Source organism: Phyllobates terribilis, unplaced genomic scaffold (genome assembly GCF_046119375.1).
Source record: "Phyllobates terribilis strain yellow unplaced genomic scaffold, ASM4611937v1 Scaffold_4__5_contigs__length_816908805, whole genome shotgun sequence".
NCBI lineage: Eukaryota > Metazoa > Chordata > Amphibia > Anura > Dendrobatidae > Phyllobates > Phyllobates terribilis.
This window is the reverse complement of record NW_027362764.1, coordinates 716822991-716849227: the sequence shown is the minus strand read 5'-3', so window position 1 is coordinate 716849227 and position 26237 is coordinate 716822991. Positions and strand designations below refer to the sequence as shown.

General features: G+C 43.9%; 1 protein-coding gene across 1 annotated transcript in view; it reads right to left on the bottom strand.

The window, feature by feature from the left end:
* ATP6V1C1 (ATPase H+ transporting V1 subunit C1) overlaps positions 1 to 26019 on the bottom strand; it is a 45309-nt gene extending 19290 nt beyond the window's left edge. The window contains exons 1-4 of the mRNA XM_073679697.1: positions 25831 to 26019; positions 5090 to 5258; positions 4239 to 4306; positions 1231 to 1316 (exon numbers count right to left, since the gene is read on the bottom strand). Of these exons, the coding sequence (XP_073535798.1) occupies positions 1231 to 1316; positions 4239 to 4306; positions 5090 to 5221 (286 nt within the window). The 5' untranslated portion in view covers positions 5222 to 5258; positions 25831 to 26019. The remainder of the gene's footprint in view (positions 1 to 1230; positions 1317 to 4238; positions 4307 to 5089; positions 5259 to 25830) is intronic.
* Positions 26020 to 26237: the final 218 nt, after the last annotated feature.

Below are 26237 nucleotides of genomic sequence, written 5' to 3'. Positions count from 1 at the left end.
CATACATGTGACCAGCACTCAGGAGCTGTAAAACTCATGCACGACCATCACTCCCATAGACAGTGAATGGAGAGGTGGTCATGCATGATTGCACGCTACTGATCCATTCACACAAAGCACTCCGGACCCCCGTTCTTGGGATCATATTGGAGGAGGTGGTGGGAAGGGGGGTCTTAAATTCACCATATAGTTCAGAAAGACGATGACTAGAGTATGTGCGAATCGATTTACAGGACCCAGTCCATCGGTCGTGTCAGTGATCTGTGGCCATCAGACAGGAGCCCTGAGGATCGCCACCTACTTGCCGGCCCCCACGGCTCCTCTTTTGATTAGATTTTGATAACATCGCGCCAGACCGGCGGATCAAAAGAGGAGCCACAGATGCTGTCAGGTAGGTGCAAAGTTTATTAAATCAGAGAAGAAAAATCCATTTGAAGCTAGGAATGTATTTGTGAACTTTGTATATATGGACTTGTCTTTTACCATGGTACCCAGCAATCTCATTAGTCTGGTGACCCTAACACTTTTGTCAGGTTCCTTTCGATTCTGTCTGATCTAAGCCTTTATTATTTGGACCCACACTGAACCTGAGATTAGGTATCAATAATGCCCCCTTTGAACGAAGAGTTGGCCACCTATGCACAGCATGCCTCCTTTTGTCTATAGGACGACTGGAGACAACTCATGCAGGCCTGTAAGTCAAATCAAAACCAATTTCTAGCGATTGTGGGGGTTCCCGCCATGGGGTCCTCAATTATCAGAAAGATACCATCGCCTATCCTATGGAAAGGTAAAAAGAAGAACTCTAAGAAAAAACTGCACCCCCTAATTCCTTTCTAAATATGTATGTGATGTAGTTTAGATGCACTAGATACTCGCCGTCCTCCCCAGTTTACAGCGCCGCTCCGCTACACTTCAGGATCATGCGACTTCTAATCAGACTCGTGTATCACACAGGGGCTTAAGCCGAAAGTCGTTTTCACAATATAAGTTCACAGAATCTTATAATGGTGGAAGTAGCACCTTCGGCACAGCGGACCCATATGAGGAGCGGTCAAGTGCCCCAGAAGCGGAACGGGAATACGCTAGAAACTGGGCATGACGGCGATCGAGAAGTATTTAATATACCTACACTATATTACAGACATATATAAAAATGATTAGGGGATGCAATTTTTGCTGAGACAACCTTTTTAATACACATTTTGCAGAGTTTATATAGGGTCATACCTCCACTAGCCAATAAGTTCTCCTGCACCTTGTCTCTGCTGTCTTCCAAGACGTCGGCCATGTACTGCGCAACCTTCTTCACTGTTCTGTGAAACATCATTGAAAGACACACACATATATGAAGAATATGTGTCACCGACTAAAGCAGATTGTAGTACAATAAGAAAAGAACAACTAATGAAATGTTCAAATGCTGGAAGAAATATTCAATTTGTGCCAATATTGTCCGAACCCAAAAATGTCTAAGAATCAATCATTTGGTGATGCAATTTTACAAGTTTTGTTTTCAGCTGGTTGCCTAGGTTACCGGCCACCTCTGCAGTCCAGCAGCGGTGGCTGGTCTCTTAGGCATGGAGTGCAGCGCCTACATGTTTTTGGCTATAGAGCTTGCACTCTGCTGCCCTGCTTTGATGCTGCAGAGGTAAAACTGCCTCTAACAGCACTGGAGAGCGCACAGCTCAGGCCAGCAGGGCAGCCATGCCGATGGTCCGAGCTGTCAATCATCAGAAGCGCACCGCCCCCCAGCAAGCAGGAAGCATTATATAAGAATATAATATGTTTTAGAGTCTGGTATTAGCTATGGTTCAGACTTAAGAATCACGTCTCATTGGCACCTGATAGTAAAGGTGGCTGCTGACCAGTGGAGAACCACGTGTAGTCTGCTGCGGTATAATAAAAGTTTGTCTTCCATGTGTTGAAGGGAACTATAAATCTTGGCAACGACTATATCACTACATGTAGTTGCAGCTATTTCTCTTGGCTGCACAACAGACTGCCTCTTCAGACTTGTTTCAGATCTTTCATCCTCACAAAGCGGTAGGCAGTACGAGGAGACTGCACAAAACATCATATTATTTGGGAATAAAAGATGGCCGGACATCAGGTTGGTTAGAATCCACTTGACCACTGGGGTTTACTACATGTAACTCCTATACAGTACACGAGAATGTCTCTAAGGACTTGTTTTTGGGGACTTTCAGGGACAAGATTCCCCAATACAATCACCCCACTTTATGATGGGAAAGGAAACAAAAAATGCAAGCAAGAAAGACTGTAGTTATTGGTCATGTGAGTGGAGCTAAGATTTAATAGCCTTAAAGGTGATCATCTATCCAAAGGATAAGTGATGAATTATTGATTTGTTGGGTTCTGACTAGAGATGGGAGAATCCGAACAGAAATGTTTGGCGTTCGTACTGGGCATTCATTTTCTGCTGAAGTCCAGTGCAGAAGAGAGGGAAAAAAAAAGAGAAAGAAACAGAGAGAAAGAAAGAGAGAAAGAAACAGACATCTGGGACTTGCAGCGATCGGCAGAATGCAGCACTTTTATCCCCATTAACATTTTGCTGCAGAGCACATGCTTTTTCTGTCAGCCCCATAGAGAATGAATGGAGCAGTGTTTGGGTTTCTCACCTGCCGTTCCATTTTGTAATAGAAATTAAAGTTCCCGCTGGAGATACAATTTCTCCGTTCTGCCAATCGATGCGGATCCCAGCGCTCGCACACCCACCGATACGTGCACAGGTGATAACTTGTTTTAACCAGATGACCTCTTTAAAAGGGTTAATCCAGTAACCTCAAACTATCAGCAATGCTCTGGATAGGTGATAACTAATAGATGGTGGGGATCGGATAGCTGGCATTTATAATAATGAACGTATCTACATACAGTATACTGATATATGTGCACACTGCGCCCTACGTCTGATTAAGGTGGGTGAGGGGTGCTGCAAAAACCTTTCCTAAAGCTTCCAAATCCTGGCAAAACGGTATTATTTTGATAAAACGACGGCACAAGATCATTATTGTATATTTTGTGCATCTAGACGAGGAGAAGACATGCCGAACTTTTGGCGCCTGTGGCGGCACAATCAGCGGATTATTCTTCCTAGACGCAGTTTGTGATCTGCAGCTGCAGTCGGGAATTCATGAGCGTTTCTGATTTACCATTCAGGTTTTATATTGCAATCAAGGGAATTCGAGGGGGAAATTATTATTGCGAGCGGTCGGATCCGCACGGTGAAGTATAGGAAATGACTGGCTTTATCGTTTGCCTCTTTATACCGATTAACACAAACTACAGAGAAATGATGGTAAAGCACCTTGTATTCTACACTTGACTTACAAGCATACTTCAGCTCTAGTAATGGTGGTCTATAATTTATCAGAAAAGATAATTATGTTACTTAATTAATAACCCGGAAACAACATTAAATATTTTATAAGGCAGAAATCCCTGATCACAGTCTTTTGGGTATTTAACTTATAATTTGAGTTAATTTTTGTAAATGAAGTTGAAATCTCGGCCAATACTTGCTGCTGTGCTCAGTGCCGGCTCGTTAAGGACATGATAAATTCCAAGGTCAAGCGCTAAATTGTAGATGGCTTACTGTAACCTGCACACGAAAAGTGGGGAACTGTTTACTCTAAAAATTGGTACATTTCAGATTTTTGGAAAGGCTTCCTCTTGTTCGGTGATCACTCCAAAGTAGCAAGCGAAACGAAAACCCAGCTAAATAGCTATAGTAACCAGCGGAAGCCAGGATAGGTAAAGGAATAGTTCATCAATGCAAAAGTGGCACAAACACCCTTTAAAAAAGACTTGTCACCAAGTCAAAAGTGGCCAGTTTTTTGCTCTTATTTTATTCCCGCTGCTCCCCTGAGTATTGTGGTTTTCGTTTTTTAAAAATCCACCATACCGTTCCAGAGATATGGGCCTTTATATTTAGAGCTGCTTTTTATGGTTGTTGCCAAGGGGGCGTGTCCCCATGTAATAAGGCAGAGGACACGCCCCAGAGGAGCCTGTGACCAGAAAAATAAGCTCTAAAAAGCCCAGAACTCTGGAATTAAAAAAAAAAAAAAAAAAAAAAAATCAATAAAAGTGGCATATCCAAAGAAACCGCAGGAATAAAATAGGAGTAAAGACTGGTCAGTTTTGATCAAGCGACAGGGCCTCTTTCAGGTACATTTATGTTTTTACATTTTAGACATATACAATATAGCGTTTACCCTTCTACAAATGAATCCAATTTAGCCAGTTCATCGGACAAACCGACCAGGACATCTAGCGTGCCGACCTGCGTTGAAGCAGAAAATAAAAATGGATTATCTGATTTTATAAACTGCCTGAGATGTATTTTCACTTGTTATAAAAAACGGTCATAAAATCAATAGCAACACTGCTGAGTGAAAAAGATAAAATAGTGGCTGGGAGAAGAGACACCTTCCTGCGGCAGCACGCCTTAAAGAAGTTGTCCACTACTTTTACAGTGATGCCCTATCTGTAGAATAGGACATCAATGTATGATCGGCCGGGGTCCCGCATGCGGCACCCCCGCCGATCAGCTGTTATTGGTGCCAGCAGCCGGAAGTGCTCACCTGCGGGGCACCGCCGTAAAGTGGTAGTGGCCGCCACGGTGTACTGCACATCCGCCTCCTATTCAATTGAATGGGAGGTGGATCTGCAGTACACTGCGGCAGCCACTACAACTTGATGGCGGAGCCCCGCAGGTGAGCACTTCCGTCCGGCAGCCACCGCTGACACCGATAACAGCTGATCGGCGGGGTTCTGCGTGCGGGACCCCGGCTGATCATACATTGATGCCCTATTCTACGGATAGGGCATCAATGTAAAAGTAGTGGACAACCCCTTTAACCAAAAAACAAATAACATGCCAAAAAATGGAGATTGAGGGAGCAAAAAAGTTAAAACGAATTTCATCTAGTACTTTCAACCAAAAAAGGTTGATCTTTGCAAAATGTGCACAATGTTTGCCATGAGTATCTCACAGGGTCACCGGCTCCTCCACCCTCCTTGACCGAATTCCTTTTCCTAAATCTCAATATTACACAGCACTTACCTTTAAGTCAGGTATGTTAAACTTGTGGTTGGCAGATAAGTTATTATTCTTGATGGTGGCGGCCATGAGTTTTTCCCAAGTTTGCTGGCATGTTTTCTCCCCAGGAGCAGAGATCAACCAAAACTCGGTCATGATTGTGGTTTAAGTGTTGGTCGTAGAAAGAATCTCACTGTAACGACAAAAAAGTAAATGAGACCAAGATGATAGTTTTTTTTCAAAATGGAGAAGGCAAAAGTTAGTGACTGTCCAGCTATATCAGAAGTGATATGTAAGTAAGTACCTACACAACACAATTTTCCTCTTACCACTTACCTGTTTTTTCTTTTGTTTTTTTTTTTAGCTCACATCTATTAGGGGAGATATTAACCAAAAGTTGTCCCACTGGAAGCGGTGACATCCCCATCCATCAGTCACCTGACTGTGCCCACATTGTCTGATATGAGAGATAATTATCCGCTGATCATTTCCACGTCGGCAGGTGGCTGGCTGAAGCCCCACCGACATATCCAAGGAAGCAGACATGGTGGAGGGGGAAGCTCCTGCTGCAGCTACTTGTCTTACAGCCAGAAACAAGACAGTGAGGAGCAGGTGCAAATCTATGCTAGATTTCTCATGACTGGCACATCGGATCACTACAAAAAATGGAATTAGACTTACTGGTAATTCTTTTTTTCTAGGAAGCCTCCACAACAGCACATTTTTGCAAAATGAGCGCCAGCCTCTCTTTTTTCTCTCTCACATGCAGACTTTCCCCATAGAGGTTAGGTCTATGGGGAAAGCACGCATGCGGACCCGCAGGAGAAACTGACATGCTGTGGTCTGGAAAGACGCACCGCATGTCAATTTCCGCGGGTGTGCCGCCGACGCATAGTGGACATGGGATTTGTATAAATCCCATCCAGTATGCTGTAACATCTGGCCGCTGCGGATTGCACGCAGCGCACTTGCACATACTCTAAAAGGGACAGGAAACAAAGAGGTTAATTAGACCCTCCGCACCTCCTAACCTCAGTCTTTTCCTAAAGGACTACACCAGAATGAATGCTCAAAATATTTACTAAACACCAAGGAATACATAATGAACAGAAAGGTGGGAATTACCCGTGCTGTCGTGGAAGGTTCCTAAGAAAGGAATTACAGGTAAGTCCAATTCCATTTTCTCCCAACACCCTCTACTACAGCATAAAATGAGGAATACCAAAGGAAAATTCTCAAGGAGGAACGATTGCCTAAAGGACTTTCCTCCCAAAGGCAAAGTCCTTATTAGACATTAAATCTAATCTATAATGCTTGGAGAAGGTATGGACAGAGGACCAGGTGGCGGCTCTGCAGATCTGCTCAATGGAGGCGCTGGCCCTTTTGGCCCAGGAGTACAACATGGCTCTTGTGGAATGAGCTCTCAACTTCTCCGGAGGTAATAGACTGATCTAAATGATTCACAAATAGCTTTCTTAATCCAGTTGGCTATGGTACTTTTCAAAGTTTTTTCCCTTGTTTTGTTCGCAAATATGTCCACCTCTGGATGGCCCAATTCCCTGGTTATCATCTGAAAAATCTCAGTCTTCAGACACCACTCACCCGGATGTAGGTCTTTCCTGCTCAGCAAGTCTGCTTGTATGTTGGCAGAACCTGTTAGAGTGCTGATAGGAGCAGAAGATATTGTTCTGCCCAAAAGAAGATTCTTGTTGAGATTGCCCTCAGATTCCCATATTTCATACTTCCCTGGTTACGAAGGTGAACCGTTATGTCATATACCCTGACATGCGTCCCCTGGAGTAATGAGACTGCAGTTTTTAGGGTCTCTTCTGCTGCTTTCAATTCTCTGAAGTTTGATGATTGAATGCTCATCTCCTGTGGTCAGACCCCTTGGAAAGGAACTCGGGAGACCATTGCTCCCCATCCTCTTTTGTTAGTATCCGCCATTATAGTTGTCAGCAGGAATTAGATTCTCTGGCTTGAACCACCAGCCCAGGGAGGATTTTACTTGAAAAGGCAAATAAATTCTTGTGTTTAGAGATTTGGGAGAGGAGTTTGAAGACTTCTTGTAGGAGTGTCTGACCAAGGTACTCCTTGGATACATGATGTCATGGATCCCAGGACAGATATTGCGAACCTTATGGAGACTGAATTCTGACTTCGCAAAGCAGAGATTCTGGATCTTATCCACATTTGCTTGCCTCTTCGTAGAAAAATTGCCAGTTCTTGAGAATCCAGAAGGAACCCCAGGAAAAGTTTTCGGGTCGATGAATTAAGTCTGACTTCTGCACATTCACCAACTATCCCAAAAATGTTATGATCTGAAGCGCTATTTGTGCATGTTCCCTGGGAAGTGGTACAGAAGGTGCCATGATTAAGAGCTCATTGAGATAAAAAATGGTTACATTCTGCTTCCTGACGAACGCTACTACCTCTGCCATAATCTTTGTGAACACCCGAGGTGCTGACAAAATCCCAAAGTATAACACATTGAATTGGAAGTGAAGAGTCTGCTGCCCCTGCATAATCAAGAATCTTAAAAATTTTCGATGTGCTGGATGGGAATATGGTAATAGGCAACTTTTCAAATCGACAGCTGCCATGACAAAGTTTTTGCCCATCAGAGGGACAGTGGATCTTATGGATTCCATCTTGAATTTTCTGTGGGTGACATACTGGTTTAAGGGCTTTAGATTTATAATTATCCTGTAGGCTCCACTCGGTTTCTTTATTAGAAATAGGCGAGAATAAGGACTTTTGTAGTGTTCTCGCTCTGGAACTAGTGAGATTACACCTGACATCTGCACATTTTTGAGCCCAGATATCAGAACCTACTGCAACTTTTGAGATGTAAGGGAGGCTATTCTTAGATTTTGCAGAGGGTAGGAGAACTCAATCTTTACTCCTTCCTTGATGCATTCCAGGATTCTTTGGTCTGAGGAAATCATCTGCCACTGGGAAAAGAAATTTGCGATTCTGCCCCCTATAGGTCATTGTCTATCTTGTCGCTTGTTTTGAAAAATGTTCCTACCCCTTCCTCCTTTGGGGTAGCTCCAGCATCCTGTCTTCCCCTTCTCTCTGTACTGTGGAGGTTGGGTCTGTGGTGGACAAAAGGGTCTTCGCCTGACAATTTTCGGCTCAGGTAGTGATTTCTTTTTATCAGATGAGTTTTCTAATAGTTTGTCTAGAGCAGGCCTGAACACGTATGCACCCTGAAAGGGAATGGATTAAAGTTTGGCTTTGGATAAGACATCTCCTTTCCACATCTTAAGCCAAATACCTGTCTTGCTGTGTTTGATAACACCAAGGACCTAGCAGCTACCCTAACTGACTCTGCTGAGGCATCTGCTAGGAACCCCGTAGCCTTCTGAAGGAGAGGTAAAGAAGCTAGTAAATCTTCTCTGGGAATGTCCATGCTCGTGTGATTCTCGAATTGATTCAACCATTTGAACACAGATCTTGCCATGCAGGTGGATAGTACATTCGTTGTTAATTATGCCGCCGACAATTCCCACATTTTCCTCAAAAGGCTATCCATCTTCCGGTCCATTGGGTCTTTAAGTTGTGAACAGTCCACAAATGGAAAAGTTGTTTTCCTAGCCACCTTAACGACCTGGATATCAATCTTGGGAATTTCAGACCAACATTTAGCCATCTCTTCTTCTAACGGAAATCTTAGTTAGCCTGGAATACCGAAACGCTTTTCTGGGCACTTTCATTCATCTAGATTCAAACTCTGGATATTGTCATGAACCGGGAACACCATATTATTTTTTTATTTCAATCCCCCAAACATTTCATCTTTCACTGTTAGGGGTCATCTCTTCTTCTTAGACTTACATTGTATTTCTTACTGCTGTCAGTACTTCCTCCATGTCCTCAGCAGAAAAATAATATTTTTTGGCCCCATAGTCAAAAGTTTTGAGTCGGTTTTAATTGTTCTTTCTCCAGTCAATTTTCAGCTATGGATGCATGGGCTTCTTTTGAGTCTGAACTCTCCTCTAAACTGATCTTTCTTTTTTTGGTCATAGGATGTGCCAGAGAACCCAACTGAGGTGGCTAGGGAAGTCTGAATTTCCTGACGTAACATCCCACTTAACTCCTCCATTGGAGACGTTTTTTCATCCCTCACAATCTTTTCTCAGCACTGCTGACATAATTGCTTTTTATGGGAGGATGGGAGCTTATTACAAATGGAACATCAGCCCGTAAATTTTTCTCTCGTTTTTGCTGTAGGATCCTTGTACCCCTGAAAAAAAGGGAAGGCGGCGGTAATACGGATATCCTACTCCCAAAAAAGAGGCACTTACCCCAGGATTACTTACTGAGCCCGTGTTCACGCTGGGCTCAGTAGATTCGGAACGAAGAGAAGACGCCCCCCTCCATGGATATAAGGAAACGGTCCTACATTATGGTGTCTTGTCAGGGTCACTTATAGCGAAGTGACCAAGACACAGTGCAGTAAACATCCGTCCCTTCCTGAAGAATCCCCCGCTTATTCCAATATGGAGGAGGACTCCCTAAAGGCCACTTGCGTTCTCCTCTGCCAATTTACTGATCTTCCTGTCCAGAGGGCTGGAAAAGGCAGTGCATTCCATAGTGGAATGCAACCGGAAGTGACATTAGGTGTAGGGGGATCAGCATCCCGTGCCACTTCCGGCAAGCGTGCATTGCACACCGGCATGGAAGGGAAGGAGGAGAGGCTGGGGAGCAACGGGAGGACCCCAGCCCACTTTCCGATCAGCATTGCCTAGAGGCGCAGGAGAACGGTAGGGTCCCGATCCTCGGGACAAAGAAGCAGATGGAGAGGAGGAAGGCAGCGCGATCAACCTCTGATCGGCAGGTATTCTTTCCGTCCCAGCGTCTGCTGAGCACGGATCTTTTCATGCCCCTAGGGACAGGAAAAACACTGATGATAAGAGGTGTGGAGGGGCTCTTTAACCTCTTTGTGTTTGCTGTCCCTATAAAGGTGGGAAGCAACCTCCTGTTGTCCTGTCGTGGAGGGTGATGGGAAAAAAAAGTATTATTATTATTTTGAGGAATAAGCGCTTATATAGCCATACTACAAGTTTCATGTAAAGGTGGGTTTCCTTTAACCCCTTCCCGACATTTTCAGTATATATCAGTCATAGTCGGGAAGGACTTCCCGACCGACCGATGCGGTATATATACACGTCATGGCGATCGCCCACGCACTCAGCTGACAAAATCAGCTACCACCCGGGACTTAGTGCCAGGAGTTCCCGACACTTTATCGATTGCAGCTTTTAGCATGCAGGCAGAGGGAAGAAAGCCCCTCTGCCCTTGGATCGGAGACCCCGCAACGTCATCGCGAACCTGATAGTTTTCATGGTGACCCAATGTCGTCATGACGACATCCAGGTCACCAGAGCTATCAAAGTTGCTAGATCATGAGCAGTACATGATCTAGCAACTTAGTGTCAGTGTAGCACTGACAATTTATAAGGCACAGGAATGCTCCTGTATCCCTATGCTTTATAATGATCAGGATAAAAAAAAGTTAAAGTCCCATAGTAGGACAAAGTATAAAAGTTTAAAAAAAAAAAAAGTCACAAAATAAAAAAATAAAAATATATTGTACCCATAAATATTTTTAAGAAAAAAAAGTACACATATTTGGTATTGCCAAGTCCGGAATGACCTAACCTATAAAACAGTCCCACTAGTTAATCCCTTCAGTGAACACTGTAAAAATAATTAATAAAAACCGATGCTTTATCATCATATCACTGAACAAAAAGTGGATTAAAAGACGAATGTAAATAAAAATGGTATCTCTGAAAAAGTCATCTTGTCCCGCAAAAAAAGCCGCCATACAGCTCCCATCAGCGGAAAAATAAAAATGTTATAGCTCTCAGAATAAAGAGATGCAAAAATAATTATTTTTTCTATACATTAGTCTTTGTGTAACAGCGCCAAAACATAAAAAAGATATAAAGTGGTATCTGACCCGAAGAATAAAGCTGCCTTATCAATTCATTCTGCCTCCCAAAAATCAGAAGAGAAAGCGATCAAAAATTGTCACGTGCTCGAAAATGGTATTGATAAAAACGTCAAATCGTCCCGCAAAAAACAAGCCCTCACATAACTATCGGCTGAAATATAGAAAAATCATAGCTCTCAAACTAGTTTTTGCAATAAAAAGTGTCTTTTAGTGTGTGACAGCAGCCAAACATAAAAACCCAATATAAATCTGGATCGCTATAATCACACCGACCCGAAGAATAAAGCCGTCTAATCACTTATACCGCACGAGAAATGGCGTAAAAAATAAATAAAACCAATTATCCACCTGCTGTTGATCTGTTCATTCTGCCTCCCAAAGATCGCAGTAAGGCTCGGCTCAAATTTATCCTGCGCTGAGCGCTTACACTGGGGTTTCCGTGTAAATCTCTGAAATACGTGATTCAAACGCAACCCCCGGCGGAAGATTCCCTATAATAAAAGAAGATGGAGGCACTGAGGACGCCGTCTAGCCTGTGATCCGGCGGTGTCCATCTTTCTAGGCATGCATAGTGCTGTCGGCCAGTTTTGTGCACTTCTGAAAAGGACAACACTGAACAGAGGCCAGATGGGGTCCAGAGTAACTGCGGCCTCGTTATAGTGAATGGATCCCTCGAGGGTTTCCTCTGAATCAGGTCATTCAGCGATTTAGATGGAAACCCCGATATAAGGGCTCAGCGTAGAAAAGCTCTACGGCTCCTCGCACCCCAAAAGAAATGCCCTCCTTCCTTCTGTGCTCCAGTGTGCTTAAACCAGTTAGCGTCCACGTTTGGCATTTCTGTAGCGATGAGAGCCCGCCTAATTTACAGGTGCGTATCTCCAGAAGCATGAGATGGTCACTACAACGTACTAGTCAGTACAACGGCAGTTGGCAATTTTCACTCCGCAACATCTGCTGCTGCTTGTTTCTGGAAAACACCCATGGAGTCAAAATTGTCACTACACCTGTAGATAAATTCCCAAAGGGGTATAATTTCCAAAATGGGGTCACTTGAGGGGGGGGCGATTTTGTTATTCTAGCACTTAGGGGCTTTGTATATGGAGTCTGCATACTAGTCTAGAAAAATCTGCGCTCCAGATGAAAATAGTGCTCCGTTCCTCCAGAGTCTCGCCGAGTGGCTAAGAAGTACTGTACAGCCACATATGGGGTATTTCTACATTCAGCAGAAATTGTGTGACAAATTTTCGTGCCATTTTTACCCATTTCCCAGTGTGAAAATGTAAAATCTGGGGCTAAAACAAAATTTTGGTGGTAAAAATGTAATTTTTTTTTCTTCACTGCCCAATGGTATAAAATTCTGTGATATCTGTGGTGTCAATACGATCACTGCACCCCTAGATAAACTCATTGATAGGTGTAGTTTGTAAAATGGGGTCTGCTGTTCTGGCACCTCAGGGGCTCAAACAATGTTTTATGGCACTCTCAAACTAGTCCACCAAAATCTGAAATCAGAATGGAGCTTCTTCCCTTCTGAGCTTTGCACTATGCCTCAAAAGTAGTTTTTGACCACATATGGGGCATCGGCGTACATAGGAAAAATTGCACAACAAATTTTGAGGTCCATTTTCTCCTGCTATCCTTGTGAAAATGAAAAAAAATTGGGGCTAAAAACATTTCTGTGGGAAAAATATATTTTTTTCATTTTTACAGATCCACGTTGTAAAATTCTGTGAAGCACCTGTGGGTTCAAGGTGCTCGCCACACATCTAAATAAATTCCTTGAGGGGTCTCGTTTCCAAAATGGGGTCACTTGCTGGGGTTTTCCACTGTTTAGGCACATCAGGGGCTTTCCAAACACGACAGGACACCCGATGACCAGTCCATCAAAGTTTGCATTCCAAAATGTCACTCTTTCCATTCTGAGCCCTGCCGTGCGCCCAAACAATAGTTTTCCCCCACATATGGAGTATCTGCGTGCTCAGGAGAAATTGCACAACTAATTTTGGGGTCCATTTTCTCCTGTTACCCCTTTGAAAATAAAAACAATTGGGGTAAAAACTTTTTTGTGGGAAAAATTGGATTTTTTTTTATTTTCACGGCTCTACGTTATAAACGTCTATGAAGCACTTGGGGGTTCAAGGTGCTCACTACACATCTGGAAAAGTTCCCTGAGGGGTCTAGTTTCCAAAATGGAGGGGGTTTCCACTGTTTAGGCACATCAGGGGCTCTTCAAACATGACATGGCTTGTTTTTCCAGCACATCCCACATCAGATCGAATTGAGATTTGCAAATTTTGGAAACCAAGGCCATTTGCATATTTAATTTCCCAAAGGAGCATTGCATGGCCTAAAAGTCTCCTTACATCGGCATGTCACTCTCCTAAGGCTATGTGCCCACGATGCAGAAATGAAGCAGAAAATTTCTGCAGCATTTCTGCATCTCCCTGGCAGAAAAAACGCATGCAGATTGTGCATGCGTTTTTCCTGCAGAATACATGCGGATCCACATGCGTTTCCGCATGCAGATTGACAAGCGCTTTCCAGGCGATAGCATCACTTGGAAAGTGCTTGACAACTAGGTCACACTGTATAAATCCATGCAAACGGCATGGATTTATACAGTGTGAACCGTAAAAATTAAAACAAATAAAGCTATACTCACCCCCGAGGCCCCGGTGTGTGCAGCAGCGCTCCTTCCTGTCTGGTTCCCGGCATATCGCGAGACAGAGCGGTGAAGGGCCTGCGGACACATGACTGTGACGTCACCGCAGGTCCTCAAGCGATGCCGGCATTCAGAGAGAAGCCTTCGGAAAGGTGAGTATAAACTTTGTTATTTTATTCTTTTTTTACAGGTACAATGGTACCCAGGTCTGGAGGAGTCTCCTCTCCTCCAGAACTGGGTACCATCCGCACATAGAGACGCATAGAAGCTGCTTGTACAAATGTACAGTCGCGGTTTCTATGCGTTTCAATGCAAGTCAATGGCGGGAGTTCCGCTGCGCTTCCGCAAAATTAAATGACATGCTGCGGATTTTTGTACGCACCATAAACGCTGCGGAAAAATCCGCAGCATGTGCATAGAACATGCGGAATCCCCTTGGGGACCATGGGGTGCGGATTACCTAGCGTTTCACAAGTGTTTACGCTGCGGAAATTCCGCAGCATAAACGCTTGAAAAACGCTACGTGGGCACCCAGCCAAAAAGTAAAGACGTTACCCCCCGTAAACCAAGTCAAAATGGGCCTTGCTCCTCAAACCATTCCTGAATGATTTTTGCAGCACGGCATGGGCGCAGAGCCTCTGGCCACTGCTCCTCACACATCAATGAGCCTTGGGTACTCATGATTCTGTTGCAGATTGAGCAGCTGTCACCCCCATTTTAGAGACAATCTGTCCCAGTCGTTTTAACGTCAGAGTTTGGCCAGTGTCAACATAGCATAATTTTTTTATTTTTTTAAGAATATGAGCTATGTAAATGCTAAAAAATGGGTATCATTGGTTTTTAAAATAAATCCATAATACTATATGAAAACATGTAGCTCTCAAATATTACAAAGAAGTGGTGTGAAACAAACCTAAAATGAAAAGCAACTCTGCAAAAGGTCTTGGTTAAAAAGTTCTTCTGTGTCTCCATGGTAACAGACTACAAACAACTCTGTAGTCAGCTATCACACTTCTTGCAACCCTAGAACATGTATGCAGAGGACGGTAAGGGACAATGACTGCAGGATCAGACTACACAATTTTTGACTTGTATGTCTTTTCCCGTAAAAGAGGTCCTTAAAAGCTTCCCATTATTTACCCGTGGTGCGCTTCTCTAGCTCATAGCTGAACTAAAGCTCAAATGTCAGTTTACTAATTAAAACATTTGTTTAAATACAAAAAATGAAGATCGTAATTGAACAGACAGAAATTCCCGAATTCATCGAATGGCAGAAATTACACAAAATAATGAAAAATAAAAGTAAAGAAGTAAAAAAAAAGAAAAAAAAAAAAGGATAGGCAAAAAAAAATGTCATCTCGAAATGCTGTTCATAGCAAAAGAAATGGGGCAGAACAGTGATCTGATCCCTGGATGGGCGTTTTCGATGAGACAATAGGGAGTAAAAAAAAAAAAAAAGACATGATTTTGAAATCCATAATGTAGCTAAGCCCTAAGAGAAGTCCCCTGCCCCTAACCAGCAGTCACCACAGGTCCTCTACATCCCAAATACTTTATCTCCTGTCCCTAACCCCGAATAGTCACAGCAATCTCCAAAGCCATCCTGGCATGTAAAAATCACATCAACATTAACACCCTGCCCACCCACCTTCCAAGAAGCCACATTATTACTCACCCCTGTCAAAATTTCCACCTGTCCATCCCCTCTAGTAAGTTAGAGCCATAATCCCCCACCAAAAGTTAGTTACAAGTACCTCCACCTGACAAACTACACAGCAGTCACAGCCTCAATAGCCCATTCTCTCTTAATAAAAAAAAACAGCCACAATATCTCCCCTTTCAGTAGGCACAACTCCAATAACCCCCAAGTCCACCCCTCTCAATAGTCACAGCCAAAATCTCCCAAACCCACCCCCTATCACTAGGCAAAGCCACTATGCCCCCGACCCGGCCCCTTCTCAATAGGCAAAGCCACTATGCCCCCGACCCGGCCCCTTCTCAATAGGCAAAGCCACTATGCCCCCGACCCGGCCCCTTCTCAATAGGCAAAGCCACTATGCCCCCGACCCGGCCCCTTCTCAATAGGCAAAGCCACTATGCCCCCGACCCGGCCCCTTCTCAATAGGCAAAGCCACTATGCCCCCGACCCGGCCCCTTCTCAAAAGGCAAAGCCACTATGCCCCCGACCCGGCCCCTTCTCAATAGGCAAAGCCACTATGCCCCCGACCCGGCCCCTTCTCAATAGGCAAAGCCACTATGCCCCCGACCCGGCCCCTTCTCAATAGGCAAAGCCACTATGCCCCCGACCCGGCCCCTTCTCAATAGGCAAAGCCACTATGCCCCCGACCCGGCCCCTTCTCAATAGGCAAAGCCACTATGCCCCCGACCCGGCCCCTTCTCAATAGGCAAAGCCACTATGCCCCCGACCCGGCCCCTTCTCAATAGGCAAAGCCACTAGATCCCCGACCCGGCCCCTTCTCAATAGGCAAAGCCACTAGATCCCTGAACCAGCCCCTTCTCAATAGGCACAAGGTCACAGAGTTCCCATTTTCATTTGGAAATCCAGGTCCCAGAGTCTGGAGGAAGAGTGGAGAGGCCACAATCCAAGCTGCTTGAGGTCTAGTGTGAAGTTTCCACAATCGGTGATGGTTTGGGGAGACATGTCATCTGCTGGTGTAGGTCCACTGGGTTTTATTAAGACCAAAGTCAGCGCAGCCGTCTACCAGAAAATGTTAGAGCACTTCATGCTTCCCTCTGCCGACAAGCTTTCTGCCAAAAGTACCAATACCTGGTTTACAAACAACAGTATCAATGTGCTTGATTGGCAGCAAACTCGCCTGACCTTAACCCCATAGAGAATCTATTCTAGAGAATCTCTGGGGTATTGTCAAGAGGAAGATGAGAGACACCAGACCCAACAATGCAGACGAGCTGAAGGCTGCTATCAAAGCAACCTGGGCTTCCATAACACCTCAGCAGTGCCACAGGCTGATCGCCTCCATGCCACATTGCCGCATTGATGCAGTAATTGATGCCATAATTATCAACATTAACAGAAATAAACACTTGAAATAGATCACTCTGTTTGTACTGATTCTATATAATATATGAGTTTCACTTTTTGTATTTAAGATCTGAAATAAATTAACTTTTTGAGGATATTCTAATTTAGTGAGATGCACCTGTACATGGAGAACAGGAGCCCACCAGGGTTTTGCAAATTAACGTTTATTAAAAATGTCCATAGACGGACTGAACTGGTGCGTCACACGCCTGCAGGGCAAAAAGACTCTCTTTCATATGTACAAGTGTCCTGAACTCACCAAATGCCATAGGGATGAAGAACGTCTTAATAAACATTATAGAACAAAGCCGAATTCATGCATCTGTTTTTTTCTTGTGCGAAAAATAAGGACAGTTTCTCATCAGCGTGCTGGATCTCTATTTTCATTGTTGGCCTTTGTGTCCTTTTTTAATAAATCAGTGTGGCCTCTGTTTTTCTTTTATGAAAAATGTCAAAATAAATAATTGTTTTTTTTATCTCCTACCCATTAAAATAGTAAAAAATGGACAGCTCATAAAGGAAATTTTTTTATGGAACCACTGACTTGCAATGGAGGGTTTGATCCGAGACTGATAAAAAATGAACATCGATCTGTGTATTTTTTGAGGATACTCAGCCTCATTCAGGCATCAATTTGTCAAGTACATGTGCCATTCTTCTTATTCACAGATAGAACATGTACCCATTCTACTCTATAGGGCTGTTCACATCTTTGCTTTTTTATTTTGCAGACTGAGTGTAGGCAAAAAAAATAAACCGCTACGGTCTCTCCTGGTGAGGATGATTCTCTAAGCTGTAGGATTATGTGAGAAGTAAGGACCAGAGCCGATGGTGCAGTGGAGTGAGTTTTGACGGGCAACACATGTATCAGCAAGGACCAGAACAGCACGGTATGCAGGACGGTACACAAACAGGTAGCACCATCTTCCAGCAGGGATGTAGTTAATCACAGAAATGACAGGGGTAAATGCAGTCTGGCATCTTCAAGCAGGGCAATGGTTGACAGCAGCATAATATACAAACTGGGACTTGTCGTAAGAAAATGGGAAACTGCAAAATAGCAGTGAATTATAAGCAAACTGGAGACTCGCTTGAAAAGATGTGTTACCTTGATTGCAGAAGCTAAATGTGAACAGCCCTGAGAATAGTTGCAAAAAGTTAGTAACTTGCTTTTTGAGTGGGTGGCAGATGTGGACAACACACAGTAAGAAAAAGTAAAAAATAATGTTCATTATAGAAGTCAGGAGTAAAAGAGGAGATAATAGCCCCCTGGCTGAAGCTGAGCCAAAAGAAGTAGAAGCAAATTCCTATCAAACTTGTGGCAACTGTGGACAATGCTAATTAATACCCAAGCACCGGTCTCTCCTAGAGCTGGACTAAAAATCTTAGGCCACAGCCCCACTATCAGTATTCGGTCAGTATTTTTTCTCAGGAGTGGGAGCCAAAACCAGGAGTGGGTGATAAATGCAGAATTGGTGACTTGTTTCTATTATACCTTTTCTCTGATTGTTCCTCATCTGGTTTTGGCTCCCACTCCTGAGAAAAATTACTGACCAAATACTGATAGAGGGGCCGTGGCCTAAGGGTTATGATATCAGAGGAGTTGGCCGGTTTATTTGAGAAATCCAGTGTGACCGTATCCCCTCCAGTCAAACAAGTACATGAGATTTCCGTGAATCGTTTTATAGTCCAGAATTTGATTGATCTTATACTGCATGTCAGGAATACAAGCAGGAGCTGAATTGATAGGTGGACAGAATTTGAGGACCAAAGGCCGTAGTAAGAAGGTGTGAAAACATTGGGAATTTTTAAACAGGAAGGTAATTTAAGGCGGAAAGTGACTATTAATTTGTTAAATAATTTGAAAAAGACCTAGGATCTTGGGAGCCAGCTTATTATGAGTCTTTAAGCAAAAGTTTTTGGTGGCCAAACTTTATCACCATCTGCCAAATTGGACAGCATATAGTTACATAGTTACATAGTTTATAAGGCCGAAAAAAGACAAGCGTCCATCCAGTTCAGCCTATTTCTTGTGCACTGCAGCTATTCCGCAGCGTTGATCCAGGGGAAGGCCAAAAAAATACGGTACATACATACGGTACATACATACGGTATAGGCCAATTTACATCATTGTATCATCATAGTATCAGTCCAGATACTATGAATGTCCTGAAAAACACGGTTGACAGCAGGAATTGTTGATGCAATTAGAAACAGAAGACGAGGCTATCGACCATATACTGTGACATGGGGAGATTTTCCTAAAGACTCAACCTGAACTGTTGTGGACAAATCAAGGATGCAAATCCGGTCAATTTCCTTGATGCAAGGAGTTAGAGAAAATTTTTAAGAGTTGCTCCATAGACTGATTCTCTTAGATTGTCCATGACTTTGAAGAAGAAAGGCAGAGAAGTTTAAAGAGCGCCCTTCAGAACCTGGAAACAAATTGCAAACCACCAGACACTATATGAGGTAGAATTCCATGGAACCGGAAGATTTCTTTGAACAGCACTTGGCCCAGCTAAAGCGCAGATGGAAATCTTGGTAAAGGAACAAAATTAGACTTCTTGGAAAATAGGTCCACCATAAACCAGGTTAATCTGTGCACCTCTGTAGCAATGTTCATAGAAATTTCAGTTCTAGCCTCTTGTAGTAAAAGTTAAAGGTTGTATAGGGCTGAGAACTCTAAGGACACAATGCCACAAATTCTTTGAGGTCTTGTTTCCAACTAGGCCACCAGTAGAAATGGAAATGGAGCTTAGTAAGCATTTTGCTTTATACCAGGGTAACTGGAAAGGAGGGAAGAATTGGCCCAAGATAAGATTTTCCCACAGAGTGCCTTAGAGACAAGAGAACATCATTTAGGTGAATTGGAAGAAGGAGAAATGGAGGTAATATCGAGCTAATATGATCAGGTTTAATTATATGTGAGGGCACATCTACAAAGGCTTCACGTGGATCAAAGGAACAGGATAGGGCATCAGTCCTGCAGTTTTTCCTCGGTAGGATGGTAGATGAGAATTAAATTAAACAGCAAAAAAAAAGACTTTTGGGCTTCATTGGGATTCACACTGTGGGCAGACTGAAAATACTCCAAATTTTTATGAACCATATAGATGGTCACCATTCCTGCAGAGCTCATTTTATAATTAAATTTGACCAATGACGTAATATTAATCTGTCGGAATTCTTTGGTGAAAAAAGAAAAAAATGGAGAATTTTTAAAATTCTGAAGAATTTTGTAATAGAACTGATAGCAGAGGTATCCGCTTCTAGGAAGAACAACCTATCTACATCTGGGTAGTATAAAACTGAAGCAGTGAAGAAACAAGATTTAAACTGCAGAATCCGAACAGTTCCGACAATGAACTCCTTTCCGATTGAGGGCAGTAAGAGAAGCTACTACTTGCGAGTAGTTTTTATTAAACTAAAAGGTAGAGGTTTACATAGCCTAGGAATTTTTGAAGTGCTTTAAGACCAATGGGTTGTGGCCAATCCTAAATATCTGAAACTTTCTCTTGGTCCATAAGGAAAGAAGATGATATAAACTGCCATTTCTCGGTTACGACGCTCAAAGAGGCATTGTTATAGCTTGGCAAAGAGATGGTTTTGTCAAAGCCTCTTAAAAATGGAGTGGACCTGAAGACAATCTGAGTCCAGAAGTCTGGAGATCCAGATAGACTAAGACTTACTGGTACAGGACACCATGATAGATTTCATTAAAGTGCTGGAACACAAGCGGTGTATTGCATAATATGAAAGGCATAACTAGATATTCATAATGACCATCACGGGTCTTCCATTCCTCTCCCTCTTTAATGTGGATCTGATAATAGCCTTCACACAGATTTCATTTGATGAAGATTGTAGCACCCGTAATCCAATCAAACAGCACACAGATGAGGGGTAATGGATAATTTTTTTCAGTGTGATTTTATTCAGTCCCTAACGGACTATAATCGGTCTCAGAAGAAGCATGCAACAGCTGGAGACGTAGAGTAGATTACAGATGAAACCCCTTTTCCTGATTCTCTTTAATATAAGTGGGCACGGCCTCAGTCTTGGGGAGAAAGAAAGGATAAACTCTCCACCTCGATAGTTCAGCACCCGAGAATAATGGATATGGCGCAGTCAACGTATGATGTGGAGGTAGCATTCTGCTTGGAAAGAGACATCTGAAAACTCCTGGTAAGAAGCCGGCAAGGTGGAGAACATGGAGGCAGAGTGGAGCTTCAGAGAAGATGGTAGGGTTTTGAGGCAATTTTTGCAGCCGTAGCCATGGAAGTCCCAAAAGCACCGATGGGTCTGAAAGTGGCAAAACTAAAAAAGAACCAAAAAGAAATGTCCTCAATGTGAAGTTCTCTTATCTTAAGTGACACTTTAACAGTTCGAAATTAAATACTACTACCAGGAATTGCCACCATTCGTGGAGATTAGTTTCAGAGGCATCCGCAAAGAAACAAAGGGAACTTTTAGCCCTTTAACTAGCGAGAGCTTGATAAAGTTCTCAACAAAGATCTGGAATCAAGGTCTTGCCCTGCAAACTCAGAGGAATTAAAAATAATAGACATAAGCACAATGAGATTGCCTGTAGTAGAGGAAACAGTTCTCCCTCCCTTATATCAAGGGTCTGTAGTTTCTCTGCTTGGCCTTGAGTTTGGGACATTCCCTGAAAGGGTGATCCTTTTCGCCAAAATAGCCCTTCTGTACTTTGAAGGGACCTTTTTGGACTACGACAATTTCTTCAAGCAAATTTGCATGGTTTCTCGTAAGGCCTCTATGTGAGGAGATTTAGAAGAAGCTCTAGAATGTAAGAGCTTTTACCCTTGACCTCTTTAACATGTAAGTCCACCAGGGAAGCAAGAGAAGAAGATGGCAAATCCCTACCAGCAAGTTAGTGTTTTATCCGCTAGAGAGAATGGCAGGGCAAATTTTCAGGAGAGCATCATAGTTCCAGGCCAATTCTATTGACAAGGTAGGAAAATTAATGGCAATGTCTCAGTGTTAGTCCGCTGTCTAAACTGGAGAATCTCATCAGCGGTATTAATGGACACGGTCAGGTTGTTCAACCACAATATGGAAGGCATTGAGAAAGGACAGCAGGAAATGCATCACAGGATAGTCCTGGTGCCCCTCGTTTAATGAAAGAAAAACCCACAATGGTCACAGAAGTAACTTCAATCTGACAAAAGTAATAATAAATTAAAAATCTATGAAAATGAACAAATGAAAGTCAGTCATTGCTTTTCAACCCTGCTTCCACAGAATTTTTAATAAAATTAAACTCATGAAATAGGCCTGGACAGAAATGATGGTACCCCTGAAAATAATGTGACAAAAGGGACATGTTTAAGCAAGTTGTGTCCACTGATTAGCATCACAGGTGTCTACAATCTTGTAATCAGTCAGTGGGCCTGTATATAGGGCTACAGATACTCACTGTGCTGTTTGGTGACATGGTGTGTACCACACTCAACATAGACCAGAGGAAGCAAAGGAAAGAGTTGTCTCAGGAGATTAGAAAGAAAATTACAGACAAGCATGTTAAAGGTAAAGGTTATAAGACCATTTCCAAGCAGCTTGATGTTCCTGTGACTACAGTCGCACATATTATTCAGAAATTTAAGATCCATGGGACTGTAGCCAACCTCCCTGGACATGGCCGCAGGAGGAAAATTGATGACAAATCAAAGAGACGGATAATACGAATGGTAACAAAAGAGCCCTGGAAAACTTCTAAAGAGATTAAAGGTGAACTTCAAGCTCAAGGAACATCAGTGTCAGATCGCACCATCCGTCACTGTTTGATCCAAAGTGGACTTCATGGGAGACGACCAAGGAGAACACCATTGTTGAAAAAAAATCATAAAAAAGCCAGACTGGAATTTGCCAAACTATATGTTGACAAGCCACAAAGCTTCTGGGAGAATGTCCTATGGACAGATGAGACAAAAACGGAAGTTTTTGGCAAGGCACATCAAGCTCTATTTTCACAGATGAAAAAATGAAACATATCAAGAAAAGAACACTGTCCCTACTGTGAAACATGGATGAGGCTCTGTTATGTTCTGGGGCTGCTTTGCTGCATCTGCAGGGTCTTGAATCTGTGCAGGGTACAATGAAATCTCAAGACTATCAAGGGATTCTAGAGAGAAATGTGCTGCCCAGTGTCAAAATTCTTGGTCTCAGTCGCAGGTCATGGGTCTTGCAACAGGATAATGACCCAAAACACACAGCTAAAAACACCCAAGAATGGCTAAGAGGAAAACATTGGACTACTCTGAAGTGGCCTTCTATGAGCTCTGACCTAAATCCTAATGAGCATCTTTGGAAAGAGCTGAAACATTCTGGAAAAGGCAACCTTCAAATACGAGACAACTGGATCAGTTTGCTCATGAGGAGTGGCCAAAATACCTGTCGAGAGGTGCAGAAGTCTCATTGACAGTTACAGGAATCGTTTGATTGCAGTGATTGCCTCAAAAGGTTGTTCAACAAAATATTAAGTTAAGAAGAACCATCATTTCTGTCCAGGCCTATTTCATGAGCTTAATTTTTTTTTAAATTCTGTGGAAGCAAAAAAGCAATGTCTGACTTTCATTTGTTCATTTTCATAGATTTTTAATTTATTACTACTTTTGTCAGATTCAAGTTATTTCTGTTACCATTGTGGGTTTTTCTTTCATTAAACGAGGGGTATCAACAATTTTGACCACGTGTGTATCTATGAAAAATCGGATCCAGCACACTGATAAAAACTGGTCCATTTTTTCTCGTATGCCAAAAAAAATTGAAGTCTGAATGAGGCCTTGAACCATAGGAGGCAACACATCCTGGAGTGCAGTTAAAATTCCATGGAAAGGACGGTGTTGAAGAAATTCACCATTTCAGCACCTTCTTGGGTGAGTTTATATGGTTTTTCATCCCTAGAAAACATTTTAAAGGCTCGAAAAATGCCAATATTTAAGGGTTAATACAAAGTACAGTTCTGGAAATCACAAACGTCACGTTAAATGACTTCCCTCTGCCATGTTAGGCAATCAGAGCACTGAGAGGAGTGCGGTCAGGAGCTTCCTGTCACGAGTGACACAATCTGCGCTATGAAGATGAGGAGACAACAGGACAGCGTCCCCCATCATGTACAATCCAGGAAACAGAATGAAACGTACCGGGAGATGAGGCATCTCATTCATGGCACTTAACGTACCGAACACAAGGCTGAAATCTGAGTCTGTAAAACAACGGGAAAACATGAAGAGTGATGTCCAGACCGGTCGGGGTCTCCTGACCCAGACACAGCCTCAGAGGGATATATGAAGCCGGTCTGGACTTGCACCATGTTCCACGAACGTCTGAATCCGGCCTTAGGCCACGGCCCCACTATCAGTATTCGGTCTGCATTTTTTCTCAGGAGTGGGAGCCAAAACCAGGAGTGGGTGATAAATGCAGAATTGGTGACTTGTTTCTATTATACCTTTTCTCTGATTGTTCCTCATCTGGTTTTGGCTCCCACTCCTGAGAAAAAATACTGACCAAATACTGATAGTCAGGCCGTGGCATAAGGGTTATGATATCAGAGGAGTTGGCCGGTTTATTTAATAAATCCAGTGTGACCGTATCCCCTCCAGTCAAACAAGTACATGAGTTTTCTGTGAAACGTCTTATAGTCCAGAATTTGATTGATCTTATACTGAATGTCAGGAATACAAGCAGGAGCTGAATTGATAGATGGACAGAACTGGAGGACCAAAGGACGTAGTAAGGAAGGGTGAAAACATTGGGAATTTTTAAACAGGAAGGTAATTTAAGCGGAAAGTGACTGTATTAATTTGTTAAATAATCTGAAAAAGCTATGATCTTGGGAGCCAGCTTATTACGAGCCTTTAAGCATTTTAGCTCCAGCTCCTGAGAAAATACTGACCGAATACTGACCAAATACTGATAGTAGGGCCGTGGCCTTAGACTGTCTTCAGAATCTACTGACATTGTACTATCCTGTGTACAGCTGAGATTACTTGAGACACTTGATCAGATGTCTGCTAAAAAGCAAAGCCCGAGCAGGCCGGGCACAGGAGGCAGGACATGAGAGGCCAGCGTAGGCCGGGACACGGCGGGGGGACTGCGCAGGCCGGGCACAGGGGACCAGATAGAGTGGGGGGACCACACAGGCAGAGCACAGGGGCCCAGATGGTGTGAAGGGCCAGACAGGGCGGGGATACCGTGCAGGAGGGGCACAGGGCCGGACATGGCGGGGATACCGTGCAGGAGGGGCACAGGGCCGGACATGGCGGGGATACCGTGCAGGAGGGGCACAGGGCCGGACATGGCGGGGATACCGTGCAGGAGGGGCACAGGGCCGGACATGGCGGGGATACCGTGCAGGAGGGGCACAGGGCCGGACATGGCGGGGATACCGTGCAGGAGGGGCACAGGGCCGGACATGGCGGGGATGCCGTGCAGGAGGGGCACAGGGCCGGACATGGCGGGGATGCCGTGCAGGAGGGGCACAGGGCCGGACATGGCGGGGATGCCGTGCAGGAGGGGCACAGGGCCGGACATGGCGGGGATGCCGTGCAGGAGGGGCACAGGGCCGGACATGGCGGGGATGCCGTGCAGGAGGGGCACAGGGCCGGACATGGCGGTAGACCGTGCAGGAGGGGCACAGGGCCGGACATGGCGGTACACCATGCTGGAGGGGCACAGGGCCGGACATGGCGGTACACCATGCTGGAGGGGCATGGTATTGTGGAAAAGAGAAAATGGCCAGCTATCCATTGCTTTAGACGGGAATGTCGGGGGCGATCCAGAAAGTCAGGAAATCACACGGGCCATCACATGAGATGATCAGGGCTGACATTATAGGAACCAATTGCAAACTACAAATCTCCATCATCTATCTGGTGTATGGAGTATGAGATCTCTACTGTACAGATTCATCACACACAGTAAGACGCACATTTTATACTGTGCACACTATACACACACTGGGTACATACATTATCGTACACTGTACACACATTATCACACACTGTACACACTACACATACGATCTCTCTTCCCAGGCGGCAGCTCGTACCTGATTAGCGCAGGAGGCTGTCACAGTCGGCACAGACAAGCGGCAGGTCAGCGCTCAGATCTCCGCCATCCTCTCACTCACAACCTACGGCCCCCTCTCCTTACAAGAAGGAAAACAAGTGGTGACATCCACAGCTTACAGGAGTTCGCCTTTCACAGCGACAATGCAGCCATGTTTTAGACGCCATACTCTACAGCAGTACATACACAGTAAATCGCATTGTCATCAACAAGATGGCGCCTTAGATGGAGCCAAAAAGGAGGGGAGTAGTCTGCGCTCTAGTGTCTGTGAGCTCGTGTCATACACCCGTCACATGATTGTATCAGCTGATACCCGCACATACCAAGGTCTTATCACCTCCCAGCTGTAATTCCCAGGCGAGGCCGCTAGGGGCTAGTCAGGTGATA